Source organism: Ovis canadensis, chromosome 24 (assembly GCF_042477335.2).
Source record: "Ovis canadensis isolate MfBH-ARS-UI-01 breed Bighorn chromosome 24, ARS-UI_OviCan_v2, whole genome shotgun sequence".
Taxonomy (NCBI): Eukaryota; Metazoa; Chordata; class Mammalia; order Artiodactyla; family Bovidae; genus Ovis; species Ovis canadensis.
The window spans coordinates 21,485,958-21,498,814 of NC_091268.1; the positions used below are offsets into that span (position 1 = coordinate 21,485,958).

A 12,857-nucleotide genomic window follows, 5' to 3' on the forward strand; every position below is an offset into this window, starting at 1 on the left:
AAAAAAAAAAAAGAAGAAGAAGCAGCATTTGAATCCAGGAAAGGATAAGAGAGGTCAGTAACCATGAAGCAAGTGTCTTATTGCACAGCAGAAATGAACACAAGATTGTAAAGCAATTATTTTTGTTGTTCAGTCGCTAAGTCATGTCCGACTTCACTCTGTGACCCCATGGACTGCAGCATGCTAGCCTTCCCTGTCCTTTGCTATTTCCCAGAGTTTGCTCAAACTCATGTCCATTGAGCCAGCGATGCTATCCAGCCATCTCACCCTCTGTCGTCCCCTTCTCCTTTTGCCTTTGATCGTTCCCAGCATCGTGGCCTTTTCCAATGAGTCGGCTCTTAGCATCAGGTGGCCAAAGTATTGGAGCTTCAGCATCAGTACTTCCAATGAATATTATACTCTAACTTAATAAAAAATAAAAAAAAGAAAGGATTTGGATAAAGATGAGAAAAACCATGGCCTGTGAGGCAAACCTGGCTTTGACTGTTTTTGTATGACCCTTAAGCTCAGATTGGTTTATATAATTTTAAACGGTTGAGAAAAACTAAAGAGAATATTTTGTGACAGGTGAAAATGACTGGAAATTCAAATTTCAGAATCCACTTATGCACTGTAATCATTTCCATATGAAAATGGCACAGTTTTGAGTAGCTGTAACACAGAGTTGAAGGTTCACGACATCTAAAATATTTGTCACCTGCCCATTTTCAGAAAAAAAGTTTGCCCTCCGCTGCTTGCGACTGCCAGCGTGCTAATGGTACATGGCTCTTGGTTTGAATTCAGTCTATCATTCATTCCCATGTTTGCTACCCACTGAGAAGTCAATGGCACCCCACTCCAGCACTCTTGCCTGGCAAATCCCATGGACGGAGGAGCCTGGTGGGCTGCAGTCCATGGGGTCGCTGAGAGTTGGACATGACTGAGCGACTTGACTTTCACTTTTCACTTTCATGCATTGGAGAAGGAAATGGCAACCCACTCCAGTGTTCTTGCCTGGAGAATCCCAGGGGCGGGGGAGCCTGGTGGGCTGCCGTCTCTGGGGTCGCACAGAGTTGGACACGACTGAAGCGACTTAGCAGCAGCAGCAGCAGCCAGGACTATATCTCTTGTCCTTTGCCTCTTTTTTTTTTTCTTTTTTTCTCACTCTCTCTTTAAATTCCTGCAAGATACTATGAGCTTAAGACACCAGTACTAGACACTGTAGCTACCTGTTTACTGTGAGCCAATGGGAAGTGAAGATACAGAGAATATAGTGCCTGCTTCTCTGTCCATGGAGCTTTTCCTGCCAAGAATGCTGGCGTGAGTAGACATTCCCTTCGAAAGATCTTCCCAACCCAGGAATCGAACCCAGGTCTCCTGCATTGCAGGCAGATTCTTTACCATCTGAGCCACCAGGGAAGCCCACCTTTTAGTGGAAGAAATGGACCCACAAGCAAAGAGCTGTGGTCCAGTCATATTGGATGCTTCCCGTTTGGGAAAACAGAACACGTTAGAAAACAAGAGGTTTTGGTTAGTGATCATCATTTATTTCCATGTTGTATTATTTCATAAAGTTTGGTGGATGGGTTTTGAAAAAGGAAACATTCAATTCACACAGCTTCACAAATATAACTACTACAATCATAGATGACAGTTGTATCTAAATATAAAATCAGAATCAGAGGAGATGTGAGTAACAGGACTGGAGGTGGCGAGAACAGGAAGATGAAAACACAGATACTCCCGTAGTACAGGTCAAAGGAATGGACAGAGCTGAACCTCTTATTGGGCTCTGACCTCGCAGCCAAAGTGAAAAAGGGTCACAAGACAACAGGCCTTTATTTTCAGAGAGAGGGAAAGGTATGTTAAACGCTCAGGAGCAGAAAAGCTTTTGTGGCTTAGAGTTCTTACAAAGAAAAGAGAAAGCACCTTTTGCAAAGGAAACGGTATCTATCTATATGTTCTGGTTGTATAGGCACGCCTCATTTCATTGTGCTTCCCAGATGCTGCGTTTGTTGTTTAACAGACTGAATGTTTATGACAACCCTGAGTCAAGCAAGTCGGCGGACACCATTCTCCCAACAGCACTGGCTCACCTCACATCTCTGTCATATTTTGGTAACTCTCACTGTTTCAGACTTTTTCATTATTTTCCATTTGTCTGTGTCTGTGATAACTGATTTTCAAGGTTACGATTACAGCTCGCTGAGGATTCAGATGGTGGGGAGCTTCCCTGGTGGCTCAGAGGTTAAAGCGTCTGCCTGCAATGCAGGAGACCTGGGTTCAATCCCTGGGTTGGGAAGATCCCCTGGAGAAGGAAATGGTACCCCACTCCGGTATTCTTGCCTGGAGAATCCCATGGACGGAGGAACCTGGTGGGCTACAGTCCACGGGGTCACAAAGAGTCAGACACGACTGAGTGACTTCACTTTCACTTTCACTTTAGCCTATTTTAACAACAAAGTATTTTTTTAATTAAGGCATATACTTCTTTTAGATGTAAGGCTATCACACACTTAATAGACTATAGTATAGTGTAACCATATCTTTTTTATGCACTGGGAAACCAGAAATGTGTGCAACTTGCTTTATTGCAGTGTCTTCAAGGTCTACCTATATTTCTGAAATACATCATCAAGTTCTTTAAAAAAAACAGCACACACAGTAATATATAGAAGACTCTCATATTTACGTAACTCTACAGTTTCCATGCCATTCCATGCCGTATTTCATTGAGCATTACCGACTCAATGGACATGAATTTGAGCAAACTCCAGGAGATGGTGAAGGACAGGGAAGCCTAGCTGTGCTGCAGTCCACGTGGTCGCAAAGAATCAGACACAACTTAGCAACTGAACAAGTTTCCAAAACACTTCCACAATTTTGCTCATCAGAACCCTCTTGGTGAAGAGGAAGTGAGTATTATCACTTACATAGGAGATTCAGGAAACAAAGTCTAAATGTATACATTTCTGGCCTTTCTGAACTCCTGCCTCCTGGTCCAGTGATTTTTCCATCAGAGACATAACACAATCTGACCCCAGGGCTTTCCAAAATCAGGAAGAGCTCTCCCCGCCCCCAGGAAGCAGTCTCATGGTAAGGCTTCTGTTCTCACTGGTAACTTCTCAGAAGAGCAGTGTTGAAAGTCAGCGTCAAAAGCTAAAGTTAGAAACAGTATCAGGCTGTTAAGTAAGAGAGGGTCAACTCGCAGCTGTTCCTGGAGCTTTCTGAATCGTAACAGGGTGGCCACTTGGATACATGAGAATCAATTATAGAGAAACCTTGTCAAGATGGCCCCAATTCAGCCTTAAATCATTGCATTCTCTGCCAAACGCTGTCCACTGTCGTTATCTAGAAATGTAATTATGCAACTAAATCAAGCAGCTAAAATTAGTGTAGTGTAAAAACACCTTGGCGATCTAAAAGTGGAGGCATTGACATTTGGATTTAGAAAAAGCCAATAGTTGAATACGTTTTGCTGTGTCTGATGCTCTCCAAGTTTCAACAAAAATCTATATCCAGTGTCAGGTTTCGAGTTCGAGGTGGGCGGTGGCAAGCAGATGTTGGGCTTGAAGGTGATTTTCAGTGATCTCCAGGGCCTTTAGCATGGCCTGAGTAGACTCAGTCTGTGCTCTCAAAACTGGGAAATTCTCCACACTAGCAGGTGCTTTCCTGGGATACATATTAGAAGAGTGACAATCTGAGGCTGTCTTTGCCTTCTACCCGAAGTCAAAGGCGTATCTATACCAGGCGTCCGTAGAGAAACAGGAAACACAGGATAAGAATGCCAAATACATGTCTTGTACACGTTGTGAGAGGATGCCAAGCACTTTTCTTGTCGCACAACCCTATGAGGTAGGGTCTGTTATTATCTCAGTTTTCCAAATGAAGAAACGAAGGTTCAGAGACGCTGAGCAACGTGTCCGGCATCACACAGCTGCCAAGTTGGGACACCCAAGTCAGTATAATTCCACTTCCTGCAATCCCATCTGGGTGTGTCTGTGACCATGTATCTCATGCTGGACCATCACTTGGATGTTTTCAAACATCAGAAAGATCTGAAATACTGGAGTGTATTTCTCATCTGTGGTTTTGCTGTACATTGGGTATGCCTTTAAACTCTCGGAGCAGGGAGTCATCTGATTAATAGATTGCATATTAAAATATAACAACTGAAAGCTCAAAGACAAAGAATGTTAAAACTTTATTTTTAAGGCATATGAAATTATATTACAGAACCAAGTACTGTAATGGATACAGTGGCCAATTAGGAATTAGGAGCCTGGCACTGCCTCTCATGTGTGGAGGGCTGTGAGCGTGCAGTTCAACCAGCGTGAACCTCATTTCTCGTGTGGACCAGGAACTAGCAATAGTAGCTACTTGCGAGAGTTTTGAGAATGAAATTCCAAAACATGTGTAAATAGTTTAGCTATAGTTCTGTGTGCCATAGCACACGCTGCAGATACTTGGTGGTATTATTATAGTTTGGGCACAAGTTGCCCCTTTAAAACTAAAACCAGGGAGAGAGAAAGAGATAGAGAGAGAGACATAGGATAACAAGATAGCATCTTCTTCGTTTCTCTGTGATCAGAACCAGAGGCTGTCTGCGCTCCTCTACTGAGCTTTTAAGTGGCAGCTGATAATCATATCAATTGACATTTCTCAGCTTTCCTCTCTAACCATCCCACACAGACTCCAATTTTGTTTTTTCTTTTTCCCCAAATTCCTTTGGAAAGAGCCCAAATCTGCCAGCCTGACCACCTTGCTCCCTGTCTCTGGGTCTCTCTCACTCTCTCTGAGAACTAAATTAATGAAGAGTATTTGGTTAGTCATGTTAGGCAAGCCGTTCCCAAAATAGAACCTTCCATTTTGGTAGCTTCAACCCTGCAGCTGCTGTGTCTCTCCCTCGTCTGCGAAGAAAACTTTCACATTAAGAGTTGCTGATGCTGGATTTTCTTTCTCTCCCCTCTGAGTGTTGATGAGCTCTGCGCTCCTGACAGCGGCGATCTGGCTCTCAGCTCTGTGGTTCGGAAGAAGTTGGGTCTATAGATTTTTTTTTTCTTTCTTTTTTTCCCCCCAACTCTCCATTGATGCGTTGAGCTTCCGAGGGGATCCCACCTGCCCGTAAAGCATGTTGCCTTCTCAAGGAGTCCTCTTGCATCCCTATGGCGTACCTATGATCGTTCCAGCCGCCCCCTACTTCCCAGGACTGATCCAGGTAATTCAAGGCCACTGCCAGCCAGCAACTTAACTCCAGAGCGCGCAGAGTAATAATTGGAATTTTTATGGTTGAGAAAGCAAACACTTTTAATACAGGAAAAAGCCCTCGTGTAGTCTGAGGGAAGACAGTAGGAAATCAAAAAGATGGATCACCCTAATCTGGCTATTGACATCTCTCATGGTTGAATAAATGGTGTAGTTGAGCTATATTTGCTTGTATTGATCGGGCTGCTGTTTAACATTCATGCCTTTGCTTCGGGAAGTTGACCACGGGGCAAAGGATTTGTTCTCCTTCTCGGCTCTCGGAGGGGCTCCGTCTCCCACAGCAGATCCCTAGATGGACTAACTGATCATGAGGTGACTTGGTTAAGAGCTTTCATCCAGGAAACAGGAGCATGAAATACGCATTAATCCTTAGGTTCCGCTTCCCAGGGTTTGTCTGTTTTCATGGAGGGTACCCCCGCCTTCCCAAACCTGAAATTGACCAGTGGCAGGGAGGCAAAAGGATCGCTCTTTTGATGGTTAATTTATGAAGTTCAGAGATGATACTAGGAATCCCTTACCAGTTGTTTACATCTGAATGATGGCAAGAAAGGAGATGATTGAAACACAAGTTGGTTTCACTTTTAAGGCTTTTCATTCTGTGTTGGGAGAATCATCAAATAAGATATCTGGGGCCTTTTTTTTTTCCTTTTCATTTTAAGTGTGTCTTTTTAAGCAAATGTTGGCTTCTGGGTAGTGTCTGAATTTCTCTGTGGAAGACTGATTAATGACAGAGGCTGAACGTCAGAGGAAACCCGGATGTCTTCTTTCGTGGTTTGTTTGAGAGCAGTCATCTTTTTGTTATACATTCTGTATCTCCCTTCTACAAGAAAGAAAAGCTGCATGTAGTTAGTATGTCCTTTTTACCTTCAGTTCTATGCTCCTCCCTCCACTATCTTTCAAAATTCTGCAACACTAGCTCATTAATTCAAATTTCTGAGGAGGGTTCTGGTCAAACCTCCAGTGTCTCCTTTTCTGAATATTGTTGTTACCTCTTGTAAACTGTAAGACTCTTGGCAATTTGAGCCATTAGGGGCGAGTCCAAAACATAGCGAAACATCTTATCATGCCAGATTTATGGTCCCTGATCATTTGGGAGGCTTCTACATTATGCATGAGAAATAATGGGCTACCTGGAGAGTGGTCCTCAACAACGTGGAAACAGTTCCATCCTTCCAGGAGTATGCAGGCCAATGAGGCACTGGGGTCTGAAGTCAGGCTCGGTGAGACACCGGAAAACCTTTTACTTCCGCTGGACATTCGGGGTGAAGGTTAGCGGTTGGAGTTTTGTCAGATCCTGGACCGCCCTACCCGATAAATAATTACAAGCAAATCGTGCCCTTCACTCTATGCTGATTGATGCTGAAATTGCTTTTGAAAGTTCTCATAAGTTCCTGTTATAGATTAAGTGCCGGTGTAGGAAAAATAACAGCACCCACTGAAATGGGTGAATGTAATCAGGCTTAATGGACTCGAGAGCTTGTTGGGAATTAAATAACTATCGATCCGCTGGAATGCTGCTGTCATTACAAAATGCCACTCTGGACGTATTACCCGGGTGATAGATGAGAAGACACACGGGCGAGCTGAGAAATTGGGGAGGCCCGGTTCCCATTCCTTCCTCCTGTGCAGAGCCTTTGAGAAATGGATTCAGTTTCTGGGGGAGAAGAAACAAGAGATTTTACTTGCAGATCGTTGCTGGGATCATGCTTTGTTTTCCCAAGTGACACCTCCGGTAACTAGTTACCCAGAAGTCAGGGAGTGGTGCGGCAGGGGGTCTGAGCCCAGATGCTGTGACAGCCTTCATCTTCTTCCTCTCCCAGCTGCCGTGGATCACACGGAAACGCTCTGGGTGGGGAGAAACTGGCCTTCTTTCCAGTTTTTTGAGACAGCCTGTGTTATTTATCCAGCAGCATCAAGCAACTCAGACACTCCACTGCAGTAACATTTGCAAGTGAAGGAAAGGCAACTCAAAGAGAGAAAAAACTAAGACACACACCCACACCCTCGCCTCTCAGCTGATGCTTCAGGTGATACTAGGTGCCCTGTACTCCCACAGACTCTATCAGCTTGCTGACCAATTCGTTGATCATGTGGGTTTCCTCCCAGACTCTTCAAGATGGAAATGTGTGTGGGGGTGATTTGTCGCTCAGTCATGTCCAGCTCTGCGACCCCATGGACTGCAGCTCACCACACTCCTCTGTCCATGGGGACTCTCCAGGCAAGAATACTGGAGTGGGTTGCCGTGCCCCCCTCCAGGGGATCTTCCTGATCCAGGCTTTCCCAAACTCACAGACTTAGAGAACGAACTTATGGTTGCCAGGGGGGAGGGAGAGTTAGGAAGTTTGAGATGGACATGTACACACTGCTGTATTTAAAACGGATAACCGATAAGGACCTACTATATAGCACAGGGAACTCTGCTCAATGTTATGTGGCAGCCTGGATGAGAAGGGGCTTTGGGGGGAAATGGATACATGTGTATGCATGGCTGAGTCCCTTTGCTGTCCACCTGAAACTGTCACAGCATTGTTAATCTGCTCTACCCCAGTACAAAATAGAAGTTTAAAAAAAGATGCCAGGGCTTTCCTAGAGGGAGTTAAGGTGCCGCCCACGTCCTCATAATGTGATCAGTGAGACAGTTCCATGATCCCAAATAGAGTGTGTTCCTTCCGCAGTAGTAAGTTCCCTGGGACTGGAGGTATGAAACAGCTGTAGGGGCCACTTGGCAGGGTTGTCTTATCAGAATTTAGGATTCCTCTCACAGTCTTTCCAACATGAAGAACCAGTGATTCTGTGGCCTAAGAATTTCCTTTTCATAACCCTATCAAGTGCCACTTTTTGTTTTCCTATTGCTCTGTTTTTGTCTTCTCAGTCCAAGAAAACAAACAATAATTGATCGGACATCATAAGAGGCTTTTAAGAGAGCATTGCCTTATCCTGCAAAGGCAGTGAGCAAAGATGTTTCCTAATAATTCCGAGGACGTGACTCAATAGTATCTTTTGTCCCAGGAGTAGATTCAGTAGTGACTGCTGACCTCATGGGCCATCCCCGAAGAAAGCTAGATGCTTTACCATATTGAATATCCTGAACCCATTTTTTGATGTCTGAACTTGTTGAATAAGATAGCAAGGTGAATAATTATTCCTTCCAGCCATGTAAAGTATTCCAGAGTGACCGTGGAGGATTGGGCTAAACCAGTTTGGACAGTTTTCATGCATAGCAAGAAGCAGAAGAGGAGAAATACTATTAAGCATCAAATATTAACAGTGTATAAACACTGTTCCGTTCCCCTTGGCATAGAGCGGACTGCTGGTATCTCTGGTTAAGAAGAACGAACATGTCTTCCCATTGAACGCCTTTATTCATGTCTCAGTTTCCAGCAAGACCTTGGATGATCAATGAGTTATCTGACCTGAGAACAGCAGATTTGGCAAGTAAATTGTCCGTCAGTCTTGAGTGGAAGAAGCTACCAAGAGAACTTACCCGAGCCGTGGACCAATGGCCGGCCACACAGCGTCAGACGATATTATCTAAACCACAGTCTTGTAACTGATCAGTCTGGGTGGTGTTTGGGTCAAGTGAGCCCTCGGCTCTGGGTTCAAGTTCAAACTTGAGCCCCTCACTCTAGATATTTATCTGCCAGATATAGCCCTTGCCCATCACTGCTGGATTATTCTCCACACCAAGACAGTTCCACTCTCGTCTCCTCCGGATAGTGCAGATCAGGTCTGGAGACTGTTTTCCTAGACAGAGGATGGTGTAGACACGGCCACATTTGCCTCACCACGCATTTTTTCACTTCAGTCATTCAGTTGCTGCCCACATAGTCCATATCAGGCACTTTCCATGTACCTGGAAACCAGAAGCAGGCAGTACAGCTACTGACTGTTAGGTTCACACCCTAGTGGAAGAGAACCTTAGATAAATATAAAATCCAGATGACAGTAAAAGCACCAGGAAGGCCTGATAGGTGTTAAATATTTCATACTTGCTATGTACCAGGCAGGGCTTCCCAGGTGGCATTAGTGATTGGTAAAGAACCCACCTGCCAGTGCAGGAGACGTAAGAGACTCGGGTTTGATCCCTGGATCAGGAAGATCCCCTGGAGGAGGGCCTGGCAACCCACTCCAGTATTCTTGCCTGTAGAATCCCATGGACAGAGGAGCTTGGCTGGCTATGGTCAATGGGATCACAAAGAGTCGGATCTGACTGAAGCGACTGGTATGCATGCATGTACCAGGCATGGTGCTAAATACTTGCATATTTTATGTCAGTTTATCCTAACAATGCAGTTGTCCCCCCGCTTATCTGTGGAGGATGTTGACTTTAAAAAATCTTCAGCAACCTAAAAGTTGAGAGGTATGTTTTATTCAATACTAAGTTTTAGGACTTCAAGCCTGGGCCTCTCCAGTAAGCCTGAGCAAACTGCTCCGAGGAGGCGAGGGGATGAGCCTGGTTATATAGAAGTTTTGTAACAAAGAGCAGGTAGTCTGAGCATCAAAGAGATTATTCTTATTGAAAGAAAAGCAGATATCCCAAGTTAAGGAATTTAGCACTTTTCTATTATAGGAAGATGCAAGAGTCCAGGCTCACTGAGATCATACCTTTAGTATGCGTCTCAGCCATCAGGGCATGGTCCTGTGTTTTCACATCCTGAGCTTCCTCAGGGCTCACCGTGGGGAGTGGCTACAGTCTGCTGGCTGCTGGATTGCAGGCGTTCTTCTGCTTCCCCCAGGGTCACCAGCCACTGATGACTGTGATGTCCTTGTTTACTAGCTGGGCAGGAAATGCTCCATTTCCCAGGGATATGGCCTAGACCCCCAGTGGATGCTTTAGATAGTACTGGACCCAAGATAGATTGTGTTTTTCCCTGTACACACATACCTCTGTGTGTGTGTGTGTGTGTGTGTGTGTGTGAGTTACTCAGTCATGTCTGACTCTCTGCAGCCCTGTGGACTGTAGCCTACCAGGCTCCTCTGCCCATGGAATTTTCCAGGCAAAAATACTGGAGTGGGTACATACATGTGGTCAAGTTTAATTTGTAAATTAGACACAGTCAGAGACTACTAATAATTAATAATAAAATAGAACTATTATAACAGTTTACTGCAGTAAGAAGTTGTGAATGTGCCCCTGGATATCTTACTATACAAAGCACACACTTTTTTTTTTTCCTTCCTAGAAGTGTCACAGAGAAGATTCATTCTTAACATAGATCTTAGCAATATTAGCATATGGTTTTGTTGCCTTCCTTATTAGGTTGAGAATGTTTTCCTTTTCATTTCAAGGAAGCACTTGACGGCTTCTCTTTGTCCATCAGAACTGCCAGCATCACTAATTCTTGTCCTTTGGGGCTGGTATTCAGGAAAATCAGGATCCTTTGCACCCGAGCATCGCAGTAACTCTGGAGTCAATCTGATAACTGAGATAGTTACTAAGCAACTAACTGTGTGAGATCTTCTAAACACAGGGATGGTCCACATCCTGGACAGGACAGAATGGGATTGGACCACCCAGAACAACATACAGTTTAAAATGTATGAATTGTTTACTTCTGGAATTTTCCATTTAATATTTTAAAGCTGTGCTTGACCTCAGGTAAACCTAGGAGAGCAAACTTGTGGATAATGGTGGTTACTGTAACCAGAAAGTTGGGTTCTATTTATCCTACCATTATCTGTAATTGTAAATCTCCCAAAGCTCTGAAAACCAGTTTTTTTGTGGGGTGGGGGGAATGTTGGCACTAAAATGCCTTTCGGAAGAAAACTTGACCTGAAATGATGTGTTGCTATTTATAGACTGTCTTTATCCCACTCAGTGTGAATATTCATATATTTTGCTACGGGAACTTTTCTGTGTTTGATTTTAGAGTGTTGTCCCAGGCCCTGCTGAGAAAGTTACATAATCTGTTTCTGATGGATTCCCTTTCTGGAAAAGAAAAATCTCCTCAAATCTGAATTTCAAGATAGAGGTGACCCCAGGGGTCTTGGATGAGAAATCACAGTCATGTATTACAATGCCTCTTCTGCATATGGAGGACCTGAACCTGGCATTTAGAGAAAGGTCACTTGCCCAAGGTCACAAGGATTGTCGCAAGGATTGTGCCAGAGCTGAGATGTGGGCCACATCTGGGAGACTGGAACCTTTGTTCTTTGTCACAGATCCACTGTCGAGGTGCATATGGAGATACAGGAGAGGGAGACAGTGGACGCCTCTTGAAGTAGGAGAGAGGGTGGTTCAGAGGGGGATGAGGGCTTCCCGGGTGGTGCTGAAGGTAAAGAACCCACCTACCAGTGCAGGGAACGCAAGAGGTGCAGGTTCAATCCCTGGGTCAGGAAGCTCCCCTACAAGAGGGCCTGGCAACCCACTCCAGTGTTCTTGCCTGGAGAATCCCACGTATAGAGGAGTCTGGCGGGGCTGCAGTGCATCGGGTTGCAAAGAGTCAAACACAAGTGAATCAACGTAGCATGCATGCACTCAGAGGGGAAAGGTGGCATTCAGGTCTGGCTGTAGAACATCATCAGACACTCTCTGGGCAAGCAGAGGAGAAAGCCCTTCCTATCAGAGCAGAGAACGTGGGTGAGCTCACGACGCTTGGGTTGACATATCAAGACAGAGCTTCAGTATCTTCCCCAACCCATTGGCACTGTGTGTCTTGCCATTGTGTAAGTATAGGTCTCAAAAGACAGGGCTCCAGAGGAGCTGAGAGGAATCTCAGAAATGGAGCTTCTGAGCCCCAAATTTCTCTGTGCCCACAGAGGAATGGGCTCTCTAATGCCCTTCTCTGAATCCGGCAGGTGAATGTCGAATTCCCTGGATTTATTTGCTATCTTTTCTCTCTGAAGCAGTAAGCTCTCTGAAGGCTGTGTTCTCCACCCTGTACCCCACAGAATTAGATGGCAGCAGAGAAATAAGGAACGCCTTCCCTGACGTGGATAGCAGTGGTAGAGGCAAACCCCTCAACTCTGGATTTGGAAGCAGAAATCAGCATCATTGAATTGGGTGATGTGTCTAATGAGAGATCTGTATACACCTGTGTCGTGAGGTCACAGGAAGGAGGAACACACCCCCTCCCCCAGGACCCTCTCGTCTAACACTCGGAAATGAACATCCCAGGAGACACACTTGCTGACAAACCCAGAGACTTTTGGGGGAAAGGGTGCCCAAGTGGAGAGCTGCAGGGGAAGGGAACGCAGGAGAACTGCTCTGCCGTGCAGTTCGCGTTCTCGGGTTTTACGGCGATGGGTTGGTCTCTGGATTTCCCGGTCAGTCATTGTGACTCAGGGTCCTTCCTGCTGGTTCATGCGTCACTTAGCCAAGATGGATTCCAGCGAGGAGGATTCTGGGAGGTTGGTAGAACTTATGGAGTCTCCTCTCTCCTTTTGACCTTTGCCGAATTCTTCCGGTTGGTAGTAGCGTTTTAGTTCCAAGTTCCTTACCAGGACTTCCTGTTGTAAGGTAACTCATGCAAGTGGTTACTCTCAGGCCTAGTCAGAGTGGGTGATTTTGGTCAGTGGGTCCCCTCACAGTGACACCAAGAATTATCAAACTTCTGGTTTTAGCAGTGGACCAAAAGTAACTGGCCCCTGCAGAAAGGTAGGGAAATGTATGA

At 45.1% G+C, this 12,857-nt stretch overlaps 1 protein-coding gene across 14 annotated transcripts in view; it reads left to right on the forward strand.

Annotated features, from left to right (window-relative positions):
• Positions 1-12,857, forward strand: part of LOC138428933 (RNA binding protein fox-1 homolog 1) — a 436,622-nt gene that overhangs the window by 29,387 nt on the left and 394,378 nt on the right. For 7 of the 14 annotated variants that reach the window (XR_011252625.1, XM_069569882.1, XM_069569889.1 and 4 more), the window contains exon 1: positions 4,845-5,197. The exons of 6 other annotated variants lie outside the window; for them this stretch is intronic. Coding sequence is in view for 7 of the 8 variants with exons in the window: in XM_069569882.1 (XP_069425983.1) it covers positions 5,111-5,197 (87 nt within the window). In the remaining variant the exon portion in view is untranslated. Of the gene's footprint in view, positions 1-4,788; positions 5,198-12,857 lie in introns of those variants that run through there. One more of the 14 variants, XM_069569895.1, reaches the window with a different exon arrangement.